Below are 22,429 nucleotides of genomic sequence, written 5' to 3'. Positions count from 1 at the left end.
TGATCAACAGAAGAATTTTAAAGAGGCTGCACTGACAGTTTGAAAACCTAATATGAAATCTGAGACTCCACTGAATGAATTAGAATAAGCCAAACTAGAAAGGAGAAAAAGACCCCTCTAACTTGCCAGATCCTACATATCTTAAAGACCAAGATTGATTTACATTTGAAGACTCTTGGATCATGGGCAGTCTAATCCAAAAAAAAAAAAAAAAAAAAAAAAGGTGTTCAACCATTTCAATAAAATACTGTCATTATATTAGCTCCTAATATGATTGGCTTAGAACTAATAAGTAAGTAAAAATAACAACCAAGTATAATTTTTAGAAGTATTTTATGGGTAGACATAGAGAGATCTCACCTTTTGCAAAGGAGTAAATAAAGCACTCCTGCCTGAAATTTATCCTTAGATGCCATGACTTTGGACACTTCCATGATATTTTTCACTTTTCTGACAGATTTTAGGGGAATATGACTGGCACATAAATGTAGCTGAAAAAAGAATGCTGTAGAATGACAGCATTATGAAGTCTTATGAAGTCCTCATAAGTTATTTTAAAGATTCATTTAACCTCATGATTCTCAAAAAACTGACAATCATAGGATTAACACTGCTGGTCTGCAGAGAGCACTTTTCATTCTGCAGACAAGAAACCACAAGACATGAGGCAGGTACTTACTTCAGATATTTATTGTAGTCCATCAGAGAATATCAAATACCTGTTTTTAAACCACCAATGTACATTGCCTTCCTAGTGTGAGTGAAGGGTGATGGGAATGAGAAGAACTGATGAACATGATTTAGATTTAACAAAACTTGGATAAAAATGAATTGGACAATTTTAAGTCAGAACATTTATAGTTTTATTCTTTATATGGGAAAGCAATCTAACAAAACCAATACCATAAAAATAACTAGAATGAATAAGGCATGTCAAAGTCTTCACTGAGGTGTCAGATAGATATATACATACAGTACTGAGTATTAAGTAACAGTGTAAAAGATAGTCCCACACTTTATTTCTGTTGTAATTATGAACTAGTAAGTGTCACCAGCGCTGTTTGAGAGATAGACAGTAAGGATATAAACACAGATTTGAATGGTTAGTATCAAACTTGTTAGATGTGCTTTTCCTGGTACTAGAGCCAATGGCAAACTCTCACTAGGTTCTCTGGGAGGAGGACCAGAGAGGCTGGGGAAGGTGTTTCTGATCCTCCATTGCATAGTCCTCACACAGCATAAATTATATTGTCCAGGTTGCTGGAACACTTCTAAAGTTTGAATTTAAATGAGTTACATTGGGAAGTCTTAATTCATACACTTAGTTACCTCTCCAAAAATAATACTTTTGGTCACCTATCTCTTAATACTTGGATTAATGGGCTGAGTGCAAACCACCTCCTATGGCATTGTGCATCTATTGAAAGGTTTCTAAGCTGAAGATGGCAATGAATCAGTCACAGAACTTGTCATGCCGTGATGCCAGACCAAGAATACCCTTTACTGTCAACAGAGAAAAGTCAGAGCAACATACAGTATATGTAGTTACAGCAGGTGGAAAGAATGTGTTTCCCTGCTTCTGTCTGTTGATTGTATAGACAGTTGAAATCTCATGGCACTGGGAAGCAGAGAGTTTGACTCTCTCTACTACATCTCACAGTAGTTATAGTACCTAGAGTATCTATACTATGCTATAGTACCTATAGGATACCTATAGATACCTATAGTTATAGTACCTATAGGATATCTGTAGTAGATGGTCTGCAAGTGACTATGTGTGTTACATCAATAAGACTTCCCTGATGAGCAATCTGGTATTTTCTAGCTGAGCTATTCCTCTTTCTGCACAGAGAGCTAGTGAATTGTGAGTTCTATATTTTAATGCTTTGCCAATTATGGCAAGATTCTTATAAAGGCCAATATATCTTGTTTAACTCAGAAAATCTATTTATTTCTTATTATGAAGACAATTGGAAAAACTGTGTTTTCTGACATTTTTAACGCAATGTTTTAGTGGAGATTCATTGATAAGGAGTTTGCTGTGATTTTGAAAAGGATATAATTTGGATCTAACAATCAGAAGTGAATTCTCATGTAATGATCAGAATTTTATGTAATGGTGTCTTAACAAAAGAAAACTCTGGCTAGTAGTCAGTAACAATCAATTAGACTTTCCAACAAGCCATTGCAAATTTAAAATATGCACATGAATAAACAGTAGAATAACACTATGAGAGAAAGAGCTTGCCTTACACTGTCACCACTGGAAATACATATTCATTAATATATGTATACTATGAAGCAAGGAAACTAACAAGGTAAAATCTGTCTGAAAAGCATTATGTGGATAATGTTTGCAGGCAAAAGGCAGGGCAAATAAAATTAATCTTTAAGAATGCTAGTTATTGTTTCAGTCTGTTACTGAATATTACAATCCTATTCTAGCTCTCAGATGTGTAGTAAGCACAAAAAAAAAGGTTTTTTTCAGTAGGCAGCAAAAGAAGTATTGATTCAGAAAATAAAATGTATGACTTTTTCAAATGCCTTTGTCTACTAACATAATATTGCACCAGGCAAAATTGCCTTGGCTAAGCAGCAAGGTCTTCTAATGTCTATATTTCAGGAAGATGCAATACAAAAAATGAGTTTAATAGGAGGACATTCATTATCTGGTAGTAATTTTAAGGTATATGAAAGAAGCAGTTGCAGCTCTACATATATATGTATAAGTATATATGCACATAAATGACTGTTAATATAACCCTGCCAAGAAAATATCCCTGCAGTCAAGCTTTTCTTACTAGAGAACAGAAACACAATGGTTTATGTTTTAACTGTTCTGTGATTTCCAAATATCATCTTTAACATGAAAAACTGTGAGAGAAACAAGCTTAAGAAACTCAGAATTCATTATAAATCTTGAGGGAAGAAATGGTATTTACATTACTGATCATTGTTTTGTGAAAACCACATTAGCTGTTGTGCACTGGACTTAGTAAATACTCAGGGGGAAATGGAAAGGCAATGGGCTGAGCAGCACTGTCTGAGATTGCCTGGAAAATGTCAAACACTTCCCTTCTTTTTATCCACAGGGAAATCGGAATGCATTTCTACTAATCAAAACTTCCTGGAGGAAAGTATGCGGAGAAGAAAGAAATGAAAAAGACCCAATTGCTGCAGGGGTAATCCCTTGGGTATTGTGTCATGTCATTCTTGGGTGATGGACAGTGGCAATGTGATTATAAAGCTGTAATTCAGTTAAGGGGGGGTAGATGATATAATTAGAAGTAAGAGCCACTTTCCATGCATTATAAGTTCACTTTTTAAAAAAACCCCACCAACTAGGATGATGGTTTTTATCACCAGTATTTGACCCAACTAATTTTTAAAGAACATACTTCCATAAATGTAGAAAAGTCAATGTTTAACAATTATTGTAGCCTGAAAGGAAGGAAGTAGGGGTTCTGAAATGCTTGGTGAGCTTCTACAGGATTTTTTTTTTTTGTGCACAAATAGAAACCAAGGGATAATGAAACTCGTATCAGTAAAGCCCCAAAATACCATCTAGGTTGCTGTTTTTATCTGGAAAATCGTGGGTTTTATCTGTTCCTTACTAGTAGCAGCAGATGTTGCCAAATTAAGTTCTGCAGGCTCACTCTTTTCCAGTTATTTCAGAAAATTTCATCAACACTTATAGAGACACAAGGTATAAACATATTTAAAGCACAACTCCCTGCCTGGGATTCTTCTCATTAGGTCTATGTCAAGTATTGTGGTAAATGAGCCTTTCCAATAATCTCTTATAGCATATGTGCTTGAAATTTACTGGTCTGTGGTTGTATTTGTAGAGATATGTATGCATATAGTGTGTATATGCATACATAAATGTGCATACAGGGAAAGAGATGCATCCTCACGTGCACTATCTGCATATGCCATTCTCAGAAATGCAAAAGGAAAACAAAGTAGAAGAGCAGGAGGCCTAGAATATTGGACTGAAATGGGTGATTCACAGCTAAGGCTTTTAGTTTCTGCCACATTTCAAGTACCAACCCCCCAAGAAGTATTCTGGGGAAGGAAAAATATTTTCTTCATTTGGAGTCTCAAGAGATGGAGGGGGATACAGATGAAGATGTGCTTAATTATTGTCCAGCTTTTAACGAGTTATTTCTGTCACACCACTCAGCTGTTTTTAAGAGGTGTATGAATGGTTTGTCAGCATTGACGTGTAGGTATTAACCTTGCTTTCTCTACTGACCTCTTAGATGTGTATTTTCCTTTCACTGATGCAGTAAGGGCTGAGACTGACAAACAACTAAGTGCATTAATGATTCAACGCAAAGGGTGTTTTTATCTCAGTTCCTCACTCTTTGAGGCACTGCATTAATTTGCTTCCTGTCCTTTGGCTATGTGCATCATGATCTTTGCTAACTGTCTGAGCTGGCTTTAGCCCTGTGCACTGCTTTTACCAGCCTTGCAAAGACATCTGGGATTTCAGAAAAGACCTGTTTGATCTCTATCCCTTGTGCCTATGTGCTTTCCTGTTTGAATCTAGAATATTTGACTGTTTCCAATGCCTTATAAGTAAGAATATAAACACAGCAGTGTCAGGGAGCATTCAGAACAGCAAATGCATGTTGGTTGTACATCTGGTTGCACCAGGGTTGGTTTGGCCCAGTAACAATGTCATTGTACTGTGACTTCTCCAGGTGGAATTCCTCTCCAGGCTACTCACTCCAGCCCTGGTGTGAAGAAGAGTCATCATTGGGCCAACAAAAAAAAAGCACAGGAGAGGGTCTGGATGAAGTTTGGACCTCTTGTCTCTCTAGGAGCATCTACCTCCAGGCACTTAAGTGAGATTTCTACATGACAAACCTTGTCATCCCAGGCAGCCTGTGCTGGGAAGTGAGGTAAACCCCTTCCCAGGTATGGAGGTGCCTGTCTCTGCAGGCTGACTAGAGATCTACAAAGACAACGTGCTCCCTGAAGTGCTTGGTGGAATGATCTGAGGCCCTAAGTGGCAGCTGATTTTCATGAAGACAGATGGCATGAGAGATAAAAGAGTCAGTTGCAAAGGACTGAGAGAATGCAGACATTGGCCGTCAGGAAGGTCTTGGTGCTCTTGGCACTGTCACCACTACTTGCTTCCAAGCTCTCAGTCTACAAGTGGACTGAAAGTGCATTCACAGCTAGTAAAGCAGAGCTTTCATTGTCTCTCTGTTATAGTTAGTAATCATAAGGCTGTATATCATTGCAGTGGAAAGAAAAGCCTAGTGTTGCATCCGAAGTATTTACTATAAAAGGCTATATACAGAAATAAATTCCATTACATTAGCCCTACATAAAATGATTTAAGGCATTTTGCACAAAAAAATATCAGGTTCTGGGAAACCTATTTCACAAATGTATCAAAACGATTGTATATATTTTTCTGTCTATTTCTGTGGTACAATACTTTGAAGTTACAAAGCCATAAAGAATCTTTCCCTTAAAAGTTCTAAACCCTGCCTTGATATACTGCTATATATACACACAGATACACTGCCATATGCTGCTAAATATTCTATCTTTGTAAGTAGCGCTTGGAGATGGGAGAACTTGGGATTTTTCTCTAACTTTCATTTTGATTTGAAAACCCCAAATTTGAAGCTACTATTTAGTTTCAGGTATGAGCTATAAACTGGTTTTGGGTTTTTGTTGTGCCAGATTAAGCCAAAGTGTTAGAACCAGATCAGTAGAAATGCAGGTTTAAACTTTAATAATATCTTTTCAACCCAACATCATTTCTAAAACTAATTTTATTCTAAATTTGATTTGCATTCATATATCACCCCTATAAATTCACATTTAGCTATGTTAAATACTAATCTAGAAATATAGCATAAAAACCAGAGCTAACAATTTGCATGCTTTCAAGCAATGTTCATATGTCTGGAGTCATAAAAGTTTAACAAACATGTATAAATGTCAATTGATACCCAAACCAAGAAATCTGAGCTACTTAAACAACACCCTTCTTTGAATTTGAGAAATGTAACAAAAATGCTAGTGGAAATTAAATGATGTTGCTCATCAGCAAGAAAAAGTAACCTGGGGGGAGTCTGTCTATAAATGTCCATCAATTGATTTAGTTTGACTTCCTTGAACATCTGAATGCGAATTCCTCATTTGTAGATTTGTGTTCAGATTAGGCAGAAGTTGAAAATAAGTGTCAGAATATTTCAGACATGCAAATGCTCCCTCATCTCCCCTCAAGTACACACATATATTCATAAATTATTTACAAAATATTATTGGAACCTGAAACTCAACTAATAGCATGAAGCTGAAATCTGAAGACCTCTGACTACTCTTTGGGCAAATTTTTGAGACTGATCATCACTCTGTTGCTCTCAAAAAAAACCCCTAAGATCAACCAACTGCTTAAAAAATCTTCTGTGTGATCTAAAGACTGAAAAAATTTATCTGTAGTTACATTATATGCATACAATGTAATATACATGTAGCCCATGTGTGAAGTAAATGAAATGAAGCCCTCAATGTTAAAATGAAATAAAATGAAATTTAAAATACCCAGCACCAGACCTCAAAATAATCAATTACAGAAGCAATATGAATTGTTTCCAGAAGTTGTTGCCCATTCAGTTAATCTTGCTACAGAAAATCCACAAGTCCTTTGGCACTGACCTTGCTGGCTCATCAGCATACCGAACAATAACAAAACAGAAATTTTGGGCTATAGTTATAAGAAAGAAGTAGAATTTTGCCACAGCTGAATGAATAACCCAAAATATAGCCTATAAGCTCTAGTCATAGATGGAAAAAAGGAGTCAGCAGGATTTATGTCAGATAATCCAGAACATACATCCACACAAACATGTTTAGAATAGAGAATAAAAGCTAAAGGTGGGGTTTGTTAAAGCCCAATAGAAACCTCCCAAATAAGTGAACCAAATCTCCCTGTTGCTACTTCCTATGTCTGAAAATAGAAGCTGTAGTTGCTACCAAAGACACAGTGAGATAGAAAATCCAGTGAACTAAAAATGACAGAAAAGACAGTTCAGCCTGGAGAAGAAAATTGTCATAGCCAACACTGGTGACTCAAAGACAGATAGGATATGTGGCACACAGGAAGCATTAGAATCATTAGAATTAGTTAGAATTATCTATCATCACGAAACACAAAGGCAAAAGTTTGTTTTTTTTTTTTAATGCACTGGCTGAAATGATGAAGTGTTTATTTTGAAAGGTTTTCAGGGCCAGGATGATACTTTGAGGTGAGGAGTGAGGAGAGGAGGGATGAGAAGAAGCACTGTCCACCTGTAACCTGGTATTTGGGATATTTAGCAGAACTTGGGAGACCTCTAAGAAACTTAGAGGGTTAATGGAGTTTGGGCTTTCTTCAAAGCCTCCTCTGAGTGTCATTTTCAGGCTGGAGAAGAAAACTCATTTGATGCATAGTGAAATTGAGTAATTTTTATGAGACATGTGAACAACTTTTGTGCCTAAATAAGACTTTTTAAAAATGAAAAATGGACTATTGACACACAGAAATCTGTTTTAGGTAGTAGGCTTTTCCTCAGACTCTGAAAGATACAGATTCATTCTATCAGGAAAACGAGAAGAGAGAGAGAAACTTTGCAGAAGACTACCAAAGCACTGCTGACTTGTGAAGCAATATTTATGCCTTTGCTATGTCCATGAGTAGATAGTTATAATCAGACTACACTGAAAATTTACAGGCAGTAGGTTGAAAAGAAGAGCTGGATGGATGTGAGGGGCTCCAGCTGTTCCCTCACCTGATTTTATTGTTGATCCTGCACAGTCATATATATCTGCTGGGTCTCACTGTTGAAGTCACTCTGCCCAACTCATTCCTCAGCTGTCCTTCTATTCATCTTGGAAAAACAAACTCCATTGTTGGCAGGGACAACTTGCTTACCCAGGAGGCTCCCTGCCTCAGACAATCTCTGTGGGGGCTCAGGAGATCCCTGGAGAGCTACAAAAGAGCTGCAGGAGATGAGAGAAGGAGAGTTGTCTAAATGGCTAGCTTCCCACTTTGGAGAAATGAAATTTCTTTCTAACTCCCTCAATGCATGGAACTGAAAACCACATATTCTGTATTATTTTCATGGAAGAAAATTATACTGATTTATGTTTTAGTGGGAGTAGATTTGTCTTTCCTGGAAATTTGACTTTAAAACATCTTCAGAAATGCTGACAGATGGACCTCCACTATATCTAAGATAAATAGTCGACATTCTGTACATCTTTTTTGCTAATGATAAATGGACACACTCCCTATTCCCTCTCAGGAAAAAGACAACTCCTCTTAGTAATGCAGCTGTTCTGAATTTAATAAACAAACTACACACCAGATGCTGCCAACTGCTTTAAGTATTAAACCACACAGATTTCTTGGTGGCAGAATAAAGGAGGAAAAGGAAGAAGGTTTTTTCCCTTGGTGTGAAACAAAAGCCTTTCATGTGTGCTATATTGTTAATTATCAATGCTACATAATTAAATATGAAGGTGAAATAAGAGCTGACTGAAATACTGACCCAATTTCTTGAAATGATTTGATTTAAATGTGTAGACTTTAAGCTATGGACAAACATATATGACTTTCTTGAACTCCTGGAAAGTCCAGAGACCTCAGCTGTGGGGAAAACCAGGTAGAAAGACTGCAACTGCTTTGGAGTAAAGGTTGAAAACTTGCAGGTGACAATGCTAGCATCACTTCTTCTATGGACAGTGTTATTGTTTTATTAAGAGTCAGAAATAAACCACAAATGAACAGCTTCCAGAAAAAAAGGGACTTATTTTTTTCTCCCTTATTGTAGTCAAAATCCTTGGTAATGACAAAGCTCCCATTTGCTTTGTCATGGCATCAGGATTTCACACAGGTGCAATGCACAAGTCTGGTTATGACCTCATATGATGCACAATCAGAACCATAAACTATATACTCAGCTTAGTAGAAAAACTAAGTAGATACTGTAAGTGAGTACTTCATGTTACTTTGGCAAATTACCCTCAAATGATTGGTTGTTTTTATTGGTCAGCAGATTTGAATAAGACAGACTGTTGAAAAATGTTCAGACTAAATTATTTTGAGATCATCACTCTTGTCCGATGTTGGAACTTTATTTTAAAAATCAAAGCCTTTCATTCTCCATTATGTCTCCTATACTGTTTAACAGAGGAGGAAATTGTTACTATCATATCATTTATCCTTCATGCACCCTGTTACCATGGTACTCTGGTCTTTATCTTATCCAAAAAGAGTCATAATTACACATATTAATGTGATCCTCACAGTCCATCTGAGTAGTTGTAATGAAAACATTGCCATGTTCAGTGCATCACCTGCCCTATTTTTCTTGAAAGTAGGCATTGCTGAGTCTATTATGTTTTGACAACATAATCTCAGTACTGACACTAAGACTTAGCCTTTGACTGCTGAATTTCCCTTTAAAATTATGGCTTTTTTCAATTTTATGTAACATTCCACTGTTGTTAATACTATCCATTCTCCTGTAGCAGGTTTGAACATTTGTGGGTTAGTATAATAAACACAGTTTTGTGGTCTTTGAAATGTGGATTTCTTTTAAATATCCATAATGAAATCTATAGAAACTTGCATAATTGTTCTAAAATTTTCTGTATACAGTTCTAATGGGCTATCTTTGGAAGCAAATTAAAAACAAAAACCACAACTTGCATCAGTGCTGTAATTTATTTTTATGTTGAAATAATAAAAGTTTCAGTGAATAAGTATAGTTACATTTTATAATGATTCAGAATCAGTTAGTAAACTGAAGGCAACTGCTGCCTGCTGAGACACTGCACATAGAGTCCACCTCCCAAGAACAGCTCCAGCTCATAGAATCACAGAATCACAGAATGGGTCAGGTTGGAAGGGACTGCAGTGGGCCAATCTGGTCCAGCCTCCCTTCTCAAGCAGGATCATCCTAGAGCACACAGCACAGGATTTTGTCCAGATGGTTCTTGAATATCTCCCGTGAGGGAGACTCCACAGCCTCTCTGAGCAATCTGTGCCAGTGCTCAGTCACATGCACAGTAAAGCCATTTTGCATGGAAGCAGCTCAAACTGGTTCACTCATCTGTAGGGATCATTCTTCCTAAAAGTCCCACAGAACTGGGATGATTTGTGCATCTGAGACTCAGATTTTTGGAGCTTTCCATGGACAGAGGTCTATGATGCCTCTTGGGGAACTGGGATAGATCAACCCTTACCAGAACACCGAGGCACAGTTTCCTCCTCTTCCTGTTTTGCAGGAAATTTCTATTATCTTTTTTCAATTTTTTCTGATTGTCTTTTTTTGAAATGCCTAAGTTTGGCCAGAGTCCAGGTAGTCTGCACTGCATTTACAGTACTATGTACTGACTCATCAGTAGAAAAATCTGCAGTACAATGAACATGAAAAATTTGGGGATGATGCAAAAACAACTCAGTTAATATTGAAAAGACCTCACATGGGTCTACAGCAATGATTATGTAATTAATAGCACCTCATTTTTTATTAGCCTCCACTTTAAAAGAGAATTACATGTGAAGAACTTCTAGATTGCGCAGCATAGAGGGTTTACACAATCAAAGGACTTTTCCTTAGAACTTAGCTCCTTTTTCTTGAACATGTAATTGTCTTCTTTATAATTTCTTACTTTATCTGCTGCTAACAGAAGAGAAATATTTAAATTGTGGCACACCAAAAAATTACCTCAGAAGAAGAGCTATTGGATGCAAAGGATGTGCAAATAGAATAACTGGAAATTATGTAGATTCTCACATTTATGAACATGAATGCTTTTTCTTTTCTGTCCTTCATTCCCAATTTAATTTTCTCTGTAGATTTAATAGCTCTCTTAATCTCAGAAAAATGCAATGTATGAAGAGTGTATTCAACCTTTAGGGACTATTAAAGAAATGTATACACAGTAACTTCACGCAAAGGCATCTCCATCTCCTGACAAAATATCACCATGAATAGTAGCAAAACAAGAGGAGAAATAATAATATGAAAGACAAAAATTTCTGGCAGAACTCCCGCAAGAATCACATTTTGGCAAAGATTAAGCTGGTGTGTTGTTTGAGTGGCAGTTTATAAGATCTAGTTCAAGAAGAGCAGGGCAAGCTCCTCCAGTTATGAACGTCTTCAGTGAACCCCTGGTTCTTTCTTACTCCTTGTCCAAAAGGATCCAACTTACTCCTTGTGCAAAAGTCCATGGAAGTCTGCAAATAGATGGGAGCACCCTGGACACACACCTTGGCTGCACCAGCTGAAAATAGGCATCAGATCACCTACATGTGTGCCAAAACATGTAGCACAAAAACCCGATGAGTCCATCAGCTCCTTCACTAGCGGAGTGGAGCAAGGACAACAGAGGACTTGCATCAGAGGGCTTGGGACACTTTAGCCTGTCAATAAGCTTTCAGATCCTGAATAAGCAGACGGAAATGGAATCAGTTACCACCAAATAAACACACAACCAGAGAAATAAAAATCAAACTTAACTTCTCCTGAAACAGTTACTGAGGATGTAGAGAGGATGTGGAGATGGGTAGAAAAAGATGGACCAGGGGAGATTTTTACAGAGTTCTCCTTGTAGGAAACTGCATGTGCAAGTTCAGGAAAAAATTGAAAGCAAAGACCTTCTGCTTGATACCTGCTGTACCAGGGCAAAAGAAAAAGCCTATGAGAATTGGCTTAAACTTCCTGGGCACAGTAAATGCTCAATCAGAAGACCTGCTCCTGGAAGAACATTTGGAGAAGCAGGAAGCATTGCTATGGCCATGTAAGACCCATGTGATCTGCACACTTAGACAGAGACATACTAATCTGGGCCCAGAAGAACAGACCACCTGTCAGGGCCAGGCTGAGCAACTTTATCTGGTGAATGGCATCCCTGCCCATGGCAGGGGAGGATGGAACTGGATGATCTTTAAGGTCCCTTCCAACCCAGACCATTCCATGGTTCTATGATTCTATGATGCTATCTATCATTATATTTCAAAGTAAACAAATGGGGAAGAAAAGAAATTGAATACAAGTGGCTCAAAACTTATGCTTTTTGTTATTAGACATACTATATAAATAGATTGTAAATACTTTTTTTGGTAAAAGTGCTTAAGTATACTTTAGTCTAACGTGCTGTGTGTTTTCTATTTTAATTTCATGCCTAAATCGATAGCTAATTATAATTTGACAAGAAAAAGCGATTGCAATGGATATGATCTACCTGCTCTGCTGCTAAATTGGAATGTGGTTGGCTGGCTTTACAGTGTTACCACAATTTGTGTATACCATTTCCAGAGTCAATGTAAGAATCAGGAAATAAATTTATGGCAAGTAGTTTCAACACCACGCAGAATTGCCCCAAAAATCCTTCATCTGTGGTTGATAAAAGAAGGAAGATTTTGATGTCTAATTGTTGACACACATTTGTCCAGGATTTAAACAGCTTCCATCTTGGGTTTTATGACCAGATGCAAATTAGGGAAACTCTATCCCAGACCATAACCATTTAGACAATGATTATTAAAGCAATGTATCCTTGAAGAATCTGAAGTACGAATACCATCACAATTAACATCCATGTCCTTCTCTAGGCCTATCATACAAACTCACATGCTCCCCCCTGCCCCCTCCACCAAATACACACATATGAGAGAGGTTTTCTTCACCAACCTGCAAACTTGATAGGAAATGGACAACTGGATATGTAAAAAATTCTCTTCTTTGATTTTCATGCTCACCAGTCATTAAAGGGTTACTTTTCAGAGCAGCAAAAAAAAGAAGAGTTGGTTGACCAAACATTTTTTTCCTTATAAAGAAGTGTCAACCCTGAGCTTGTAATTAAGAAGTTAAAATCTGTGATTTATATATATTTATATATATAAAAATAGATGATCATACTAAGACTAAAAAAGTGAAAGAAATCTCCATGTCAGTACTATATATTTGTTTGATCTGAAATTTTGTAGAAGAAATCCTCGCGACACTGAAATTAACTGATATGAAAGATGTAGTTAGGTGTGAAACACACTATTGATCCGGTTGCTGTTAGTCTGTTAGAGAATTGCTGTCTTGGTGGGGTAATGGACATAGTAGCAAAAAGTTCTAATCGATGTCAGAACAGCAACAAAAGGAAAAGATTACATCACAAGAGATTATTTTCTGTCTGAACCCGTGAGGGGTCAAGAGAGTTGTTTAACATTACCATCATGGCTGGTGAGCTCACAGGGGTGAGCTAAGTGGAAAACTGTGACAATTCTATAACATGGATAAATCCTAAAAGAAACTAGGTGAAATCGTGCTACTACTCATATTTTTACTGGGCATTAAGATTCAAATCCTAAGCAGCTGTAATATGACATTCTGAAGCTAGTGGAGCTACTACCATACTAAAAGATAAACTTATTTTTCAGCTTCTCTACCTTCATACCAATCTGATGTGGTTGGCAGATGGAGTGCAAGACATTCACTGCTGAGACATATTTTTTTAGTGTTGGGGAAAAAAAAAATCCAGCCTTCCTCCCTATAACAGTGATCATTCTGATGACCTGAATCATCCTACAGAAGTTCCTAAAGGAAACCTGGCTGTCAGTGAAGAACGGTTGCATTTTTTTTTTGTTCCTTTCTTGTCTTTTTTGTTTGTTTGTTTATTTGTTTTGTTGATATTCTGTTGAAATGCAGCAGCCTTGAGTCAGGCTTGATTCAGAAAGAAAACTTTCTTGGTTTCTTCCCCCGTCTTTTTTCTCACTGGGGAAAAACACATACTCTAAGATCTTTTTTCCCTTTTGCAGCATAAAAGGAAATGAAGCGCAGAAAGTCTCCTGTAATAAAGTATTGAGAAAGAATTCTCTTAAGAGTGGATATTGTCTTCAGAGATATCTGAAAAAAGCCGGAAGCAGTTCAGTCTGGCACCTGGTACTCTTTGGGAAAACTAAAATGGGAAGCAGGTTGCAGTAACTGCCATCTTGTAGAAAACTGCGTTTGTGGCATGGTCCATTGTCCAAGAGTATAAGAAAAGAAGAAAGTAGGCTGTTTCTGTAGCTAAAACACAGTTTGTCTGACTAGATCCAGGATTATCTCCACTGTCTCTGCAGTACGAGGCTGAGGAAGATGACGAGCAATGTCTGCAGTGACCAGCCAGGCTGTGTGGCTGAAGCCTCCACCTCCCTCCTGTCCGAGTCGACAGGCGGTGCTTCGGTGGTGACAAAGTCAAACTCGGTGGGACAGATGTCATCTGTGCAGCCACTCCCGCTGCCTGAGCCGCTGGTTTCGTCACCTGGCACAAAGGAGTGAGGGAAACAGCGTGAGTGATATAGCTTACAGCTTTCATCCCTTTTCTCCCTTCCACTTGGCACCCCAGTGGGGATGAACACATTGGGAATGAGGAAGTGTTGGTGGTGCTAAATTTCATTCAGTAAAGCTTCCAAATGAAACCCACTGTGACTTAATTAGGTGATTAAATGCTCTTCTGAAAAAGGATCAGACTGCTGGCATTATGGAAAGCCTTCAGTGTCTGGATGTATTAAACATGAAGATAAGCAAGAGAAGCAAAAGAAACAATTATATAACTGGAATTTCATGGAACAGAAAAAGGCTTTTTATGTTGTCAGCAGCGCAGAGCACAAAGACCGCAGAAAGTCATTGCAACAGAGCCAATTTATAAATGGGTTCCAAAGTTACAGTTATGTAATGACACTTAGTGGTTTCTTACTCGTATCCTGGAAGTTGACATCATTCCCATTGTACGCATTCTTCAGTTTGTTAGTCATGACACGTAAGGCCATGATTTGCTGTCGAATGAAGGTGTCTGGCCTTGTGATGTCCACATCTACTTCTGGATTGTTGATCTGGTTGGTCAAGCCATCGCTCATAATCTCAGGCAAGTATCTAGACAGCAGAATGAAAGATTAGTTTGAGACACAGTAATTCCAGAAATAAAACACTGTGCAGTAAATGATGCGCTAAGAAATCCAATATGCAGTTCTTAAACAGATACATTAAAACTGTTTTAAAAATATAGTTTTTAATTTTACTGACTCCAAAGGATCTGTTTAGTAGCACAGCTGCATGGGGAGCAGAAAGGATTTAAGTTTTTCAACCTCCTAACTCTCCATATACTCCCCAGCAAGAGCAATGACTGTGTGAACTATGGAAAAGGTTCGCAAGCCAGCAGTAAGTCACCACGTATTCATATCCTCTGCTGACATGAATGGCTGCACACTAAATTAAGCATCTAACAGTGCATTCTGCTGTTTTTATTTCTTTCTGCTTAAAAAATATGAAGTCCTTTGTTGTATATAGCATATTTGTTGTTCTGAGGCAGTTTAGAAGCCTATCTTGAGGTGTTATGGCTTTCCTAGTTTAAAAGAGCACTTGATTTTCTTCTCCAATTCTTCCTTGCATCTCTTTTTTAGACCACCATGAACAACATCTCCAGCCTACATGACATCCAAGCCCATAAAAAGCATTATAATTTTACCAAACTCCAGTATTCTCTTTGATTTGGTCATTATTCCTTTAAACCAGGCTATGCTTTCATGTCTCATGTACTTTGTGCATAACATTTAGGGTATGGCATTTCCTATCCATCCACAAATCTGAATCTTTTATTCAGACTCTTACCTTAGAATTTCCTGATTACTGCAGCATTCCTTTCTCTGACCTTGAATAATGCAGTCTTAGGCTGCTTGCAGGCAGCAAGTGTGCTTTTTGTACATCTTTCCCCTACAAAAAGCAGCCCATGCCTCCAATCATCCTACAGTAAAAATCTCCATTACCCTTTGTTAAAGATGCACTCTTCGTCCCCTGCTGCTCTTTGTCCTCAGGAAGCTCTCCTTGTAGATTTTTGCAAAGCTACATTTTTTCCTGCTTCGAATTTCTGTCAAAAATTATCAGACCATTTTACAGCTGTGAGGCTGAAAAAAGGTTGACATTATTTCTCTATGCTGGCATGGCACCCTGAGAAAATAGTGCATCACAGCTTCCCTCTTCTCTCTTGTCTGTCTTTCCTACTATCTTTGTCTCATATTTAGGCTGCGAGGGATTTGGGGCAGATCTATCCTTTGTTTACATTCTTTATAAGGATATGATCTATTTTGTAATTAGTTTGCATACCAGGCTGTCCTACTGATGTTTATGGGAGTCCTTGTGTGCTTGTGTACTCAGACAAAAAGTAATGATAGCACAGTCTAGTCTACTAAAGATAAACTTTCACAATGCCTGGTACCAAATATAGTTTGAGAGTATTTCACATCACTCTCACTTGTGTGTGCCCAATTCTCTACCAGCACTGAAGTTTGGCATTGATGACAGCATTGTTTCATATTGGTCTGGAAAAATAAACATCTATGGAAAATAAATGTGAAGCTAAGGGAGATGAAAGGACTTTCTCTGTTGAAGTCATGGTGAAGGGAAAATAAGCTCTGCATTGCTTCTGGAGGTTCCCAAGACAACAGATGCTTTGCTGCACCAAGGAAGGGCTTAGTCTCAGCGTAATGGGTCCTCACTTTGCAAGATGAGACTCATTTGCCACCAGTGGCCTTTGAAGGCTTGCATGAGAATAATCCTGGGGGTGTGTGAACATCGAAGAACCAGACATGATTGCCAAAATACCCAGCCTCAAGCTGCATGTCCTGTTGTTTCACTAGTACCATGATGAGAAATAACATTGCTCTGGGGATCCCATCCAGACTCCTGCAGTCAGATTTACTGTGGTGAGAACACAGAGCTACCTCCCCCAGTATGGGAGACTGCAGGCCACCGTGCTATGAATCACTAAAGACAGAATAGGAAATAATTCTGCAGAGCTGCCTGGAGGCAGTAGGATGGAGACCTTGGCAGGCAGGGATGCTTTGGACTGCAAAGGAACAGCATCTCCATCTGTCACACGTCTCTACCAATAAAGGGCTGCTGTAGATAAATTACTCAGCCCAGTAGTAAATCAGCAATTTCAAGGTGCAGTTGATTAAAAAAGCAAGAATGTAAGAATTGAACTACTCCTCAGACAGGATGATTGTCTTGCTCTGTATCCTGTCCATGACGATGGCCATAGCTGTTAGCAGCTTCAAGTGATCTGAAATTGCTAAATATTCATGTGGATTGATTTCCTTGTTTATGAAGGGTTAGCAGCCCTTTATTGCAAGCTGTCCATGAGAAGCTAAGGATAGCTCTGAAGGGCAGCTCACAGGCTTTCTTTGACTGATTTATTTCTGATTTCATTTTGTCTTACCATCAATTATAAAGGAAGAATGTACTGACTTAAAGCAATTAGAGAGTGCTCTGGTGTGTGCATTTCATGGAGGTTTGTATTTTGCACTGTGACTAGTGTGAATCTGATGTCCTTCTCAGAATCATCTAACTTTACACGGGGCAGCCCATCCAGTGATTTTGTCCAACTGCGACACTCCCTGCTTTATCTGCCCAGGATTTGGTGACCCCCAAAGCATTCCTGGCAAGTGTCCGTCACTTAGATGTGTAAGGGACACATCCTTGATGTAGGTCACAAGAAATCCATGGCCTTAACACTGCCTAACAGTTAGCTGGATGCTTAAATTCCCTTGGCATTTAGGATTTAATAGCAAAAGAATTAGAAAGGCTGAAAATTAATCTTTAGGTTTACACACATACCAACTCTTGTGTGTTCAAATACAAGTGTCTGGGAATAAGCAGAGTCCCACTCTCACCAGATCTAGCCACCACCAGATCTAGCCACCACCAGATTCAGTCACAGCTAGTCAGGAGTTTATTCATCAGTGGAGCAGGGACAGCTGTTAGAGTCCCATGAGCCTTTGGCCAAATGACTAGTTCATTATGTTTCATCTGCTGGGATTTCCTTGCATAAACATAGACAGCTGGTGCCATTTGAATGCTCTTAGTTATTCCTCCTCTTCTTGTCACTAGCTCTGAAAGGTGAGCTCTGAAAGGTGAGGCTTTCTGGATCATATCTGCAGGCTTTAGGGGGAGGTCCTGGACATCTGGGGCATCTAAAGTTATAGTGTGTGTTTTTCTTATGGTAGCTGAATTGAATCTTGAATGCCACTTCAGCCACTAGGATTTAGGTGTCTTGGTGTCATGCTGCCACTCCAGTAGGCTTTGAATATCCACTAGGTCCAGGGTCTAATTTCCCATTTCCATGGAGGTGTCATGACTATTTAGACCATCTTACATAGCAGTAGGTAAGTGTATTCAGTGGAAAACTGCCTCTTTGAGTACACTGACAGGATACTGGGGGTCTTTTCAGGCATCTTAACATTGGTGCTTTTAAAAATGCTCAAGCAGTTTTACCCCAGGCTCTCCTCCAGAGGGGAGGCAGTGTCCTGTGTCACACTCATCCCAGATGGCCCAGAGAATCTCCAATGATACTACAACTGCTTGGACAACACAATCCTTATTGTCCCACCCTATATTGAAGTACCCAAATTTACATGTTTGAATGTGTAGCTGGATGCTGGATTCTGCCCTCATTACTGAACTAGTTGAACTGCTTCTTTGGGGGGCGGGGGGGGGGGGGGGGGGGGGGGGTGGTGTGGGGAGGGAATCAGAAATGCCTCTATTGAACGAAATATCTTTGAGTAGTTTTCCTTTCTTTAAAGGACTGATGCAGACATGAGAACAGGCAGCCCAAGATGTTTTGTGAGTAGCAGCCTTGGAGAAGCAGCCCCACACATGTTCTGACAAAAACATTTTGATGTGTGTGGGGTAGGGTTAAGTCACACTGAATAGGAAGCCATGTCTTGGGACCATGATTTGACAGAAGATTTGTTGCTGGCTGGGCAAAGTTGTTGAACACAGCTGCTTTTGCTGCAGTTCTGTAAGTTGAGACACCCTTGTGAATTTTAAGCTTTGCTGCTGCTTCTGCTCTCCTTAATGATCTCTTCATAGGCCTGGCTATTACAAGAACTGTATGCCCATTATAAATGAAGAGAAGTGCCAACCTGAATCAGTGTCTGTTCTTTCCATCCTCCTCACAATGAAAAAAAAAAAAAAAGAGAAGCAAGGAAGCAAGCTTTCCTAGCCCTCTGAGGATAGAGAAGCTGAACAATACTGTTTGTTTTCTGGTGTTTGCTCCTTGCTCAGCTATGTCAGGATTTTAGTGTAATTTATGTTGTTTTCTAAAATATTAATGCTTTCTGTTTCTCTTAGCCTTTCCACAGTTCTTGCTTGTCTCAGCAGACACAGCAAAGATGTCTTTTGGCACATCATAGCCAAGTACCACAAAGCCTATTTAAAACCACTTCTCTTTCCCCCCTCTTTTATTTTTTTTTTTAATAACCTGTTAATGCTCCACAGTGTCTGCTTCCTTTTCAAGTCTAAAAATGATTGATGGATCTTTCAGGTCTCATATATAAAGCCTGTAGTGTTGACACCCTGCCCACCCCCCAAATTAAAAAAAAAAATTTAAAAAAAGGAGGAATCTAATTTTTAAAAAGAATCTGTCTTTAAGGGCAACATTCTCCATACTTTGCTGCCACAGCAGCTGCTTATGCTACAGCTGGGGCATGCCACCTAGGCAGTACTGGAGTTCTTCCAGGTGCACAGAATTGTAGGCAATAGAATACAAAATACAGCACAGGCTTTCTCAGGCTGGGCTGGGTTTAGTCAGTCACATCTGGTCCAGAAAGATAAGTGCAGTGGAAAATTGGCTTGTTTGGCTAACTAGTTCACCTCATCTGATTTTGTTTGCTCAGGACGTAATCCCCATAGGGTATTTTCAGTTTGTTTTTTTCCCCTCCATCTTGGAGAAAAGCTTGAGCAGACACAAGGAGAGGGAGAAAATATCTCACTGCCAGTTTTTTTTTTTTTTTAAGATATAAAAATAAACTAGAGCCATCAATTAAGAATAGGCAGTTTTCACACTTAGTGAGAAGTGGTTTATTCCCGCTTTCACTAGTGGTGCTGAACAGTCATCTGTGCCTACATCCAGCTAAAGGACACTCAACTCATTGTCACTGCAAGCTTCGCTGGACAGCAGTGAGCAACTTTCTCAGGGCAAACACTGATCTGGTGAGTCTTCCCACTGAATTTCACCAGAAATTAAAAGCTCTCTCCCACAGAAGTAGACACTCCCACATGTGTGGCAGGAGAAGAAGAGAATTTCAGGACAGCTGAAATTCCTGTGTTTGCTTCGGTGACATATCTTGTAGTTTTGAGCTAGATATTGAAAATTATAGTGTTCATTTTTCCTTTTATTCCTTATCTTTCTCTATGTTTTTCTGTTTGTTTTATTTTTATGTCTCATATATAATTCTATTTCTTCTTCTGTTTGGAGGAGTGATGGGTTCCTTGTGGAAAGGAATGCAGGTCTCATCTATTCCACAAATTACAGCTTTTCAGAGCTAAGACATATTAATAAGTCTATAGCCCCGGTGAGCATGAGCCACCAGGATGATAGTGCATGAGCACAATCTTTCAGATGCTTTGGTTGGAATCAGCTGGCTGAGTTGGTTGGAACAATTCAAGGTTATTCTCCTGAACATCAGAGGGTTCCAGATTTGGTTGCTGTTCTTCAGTAAAAGTCATATGTTCAAGGATTAATACACTGGACTTGGTTTAAGTCCTAAAGCCTGATTTTCCGTCATTCTTGGGAAAATTTCTTAATTCTGAAGAATACCTATCAGTGAAGATGCCATCAGCTGTTGTTAAGAATTTAATTGCATGTAGGGAGGGAGGTAAATTTTCAAAGTTTGATCTTAATGTTGTTTTTTAGATCCTAAATAGCTTTCAGAAATCTGTCTCTGCACATCTGGTAGAAGATGTTAATTCTTTAAACATAAAATTATATTCACGTTCTTTTGTGAATACAAATATGATGGAGAAATCCTGCTGGGCGTCTCTCTAAAAGGCACTTTGTCTGAAGTAGCTATTATTATTACCTTTAATATGGATTTTTCAAAAAAAGAGATTCATCCATCTAATAAATATTTTCCCATTTTCACAGCACTTGGTTTCTACATGATGTGACCTGATTAAAACCATTATTTGTACAGGATCAGCAATGAGCCAAGTGCACCCTTCCAGAACACCAAATGGATGACTCTGTTACACCATGATTACTTGTGAATTGGCGACCTTCAGTTGGTGACCTGGTGCCACTGTAAATTAATCATGGCAGCAAAGTGATATTTAGGGAGTGTAATAACCACAAATGACCTTGGTGTAATGCCTCTCTCAGGAGAAAGCCAAGCTCTCATTCTCTGTGATCTCAGGTTTGTAACTCTTTTCCCCTGTAAAAGCAGCATCAAAAGGTGATGTGTAAAGTGAAACATAAAGCGTAATGTCTATCTGACAATTCAAAGTTTCTAATTCTTTATTCCAAAACAGGATTAGATTAAAATCCCAGCAATAATTTCCTCTCCCAGTGGTGGCCAACACCATGTTGTCTTCTTACTTACAGCATTAATGTCTAGGAAGACAGGAGGTGGCTAAGTTTCCTTTTTTTTTTTTTTTTTTTTTCTATCACAGGCTTTTGTCATATTCTCTGGAATTCAACATGCATGCAGCTCCTCATATAGCACAAGGGTGCTTATGACGGCTGACACAGTGAAACACACACACACACACACACACACACACACACACACACACACACACACACACACATATATATATGTATATATATGAATACTGGCCAGATTTTGCTATGCTCATTCTTGTGAGCTAGTATTTGATATCAGATACTAATCAGTCTGATCAAGGAAACCTTTAATTTTTTTCTGATGCAGTAAAAGTATTTGTTCACTGGCCAAGAGGTGATTTTGCATTTGGAGCTAGTTATTTTCAATACCATTTTTAATACTATTTCATATCCAGCCATGGCATTCTGTGGTGTTTCTCTGATTTATTACTATTGCCTTCACCTGAAGCATTTATTGGATTCTGTTACTAAGACTATGACTATACATTTCCTTTGTGAACGGATATTAAACAGAAACTGGGCAGAGGCGCAGTGGCTGGACTTGCTGAAATGGTATCTTCAGGTGATATTTTGAAGCTGTCACTCCACATCCAGTGAAACATCTGTGTTCAATTACCAAGGAGATTATTAACAGAGGACTGCTCCTCTCTCTCCAGAACATTAATCTCAGAAGGCATAATGAGGAAACCCAGGCTTCTCATAAAATAAATTCTACAAAAGAAGGGTGAAAAACTGTATGCATAAAATGTACCTCCTTAACTCCCAGCAAATGTAGAAGCTGTGCCAAACCCTTCAGTCCAGGAGCAGAGGAGAGCTGCCAAGTACTTGCCAGATGTGGTACACACTGGTGTTAAGCATGGGAGCCAGGAGGAATAGATAGATATTAAGGGATTTGACTGCTCTTTTGTAGAAAGAGTAGCATATATCTCTTACTGATGCATGCACCCTGATGTGGCTCATGGCATTTAGCTGGCAT

At 38.7% G+C, this 22,429-nt stretch overlaps 1 protein-coding gene across 1 annotated transcript in view; it reads right to left on the bottom strand.

Moving 5' to 3' along the window:
* Positions 1-683: 683 nt before the first annotated feature.
* GPC6 (glypican 6) overlaps positions 684-22,429 on the bottom strand; it is a gene marked incomplete at its 5' end in the record, with an annotated part of 732,861 nt that continues 711,115 nt past the window's right edge. The window contains 2 exons of the mRNA XM_038143686.1: positions 684-14,316; positions 14,752-14,927. Of these exons, the coding sequence (XP_037999614.1) occupies positions 14,114-14,316; positions 14,752-14,927 (379 nt within the window). The remainder of the gene's footprint in view (positions 14,317-14,751; positions 14,928-22,429) is intronic.

This window comes from Motacilla alba, chromosome 1, assembly GCF_015832195.1.
Source record: "Motacilla alba alba isolate MOTALB_02 chromosome 1, Motacilla_alba_V1.0_pri, whole genome shotgun sequence".
Lineage (NCBI taxonomy): Eukaryota > Metazoa > Chordata > Aves > Passeriformes > Motacillidae > Motacilla > Motacilla alba.
Note: the sequence above shows the minus strand (reverse complement) of the source record. Positions and strands in the feature narration are given on the sequence as shown.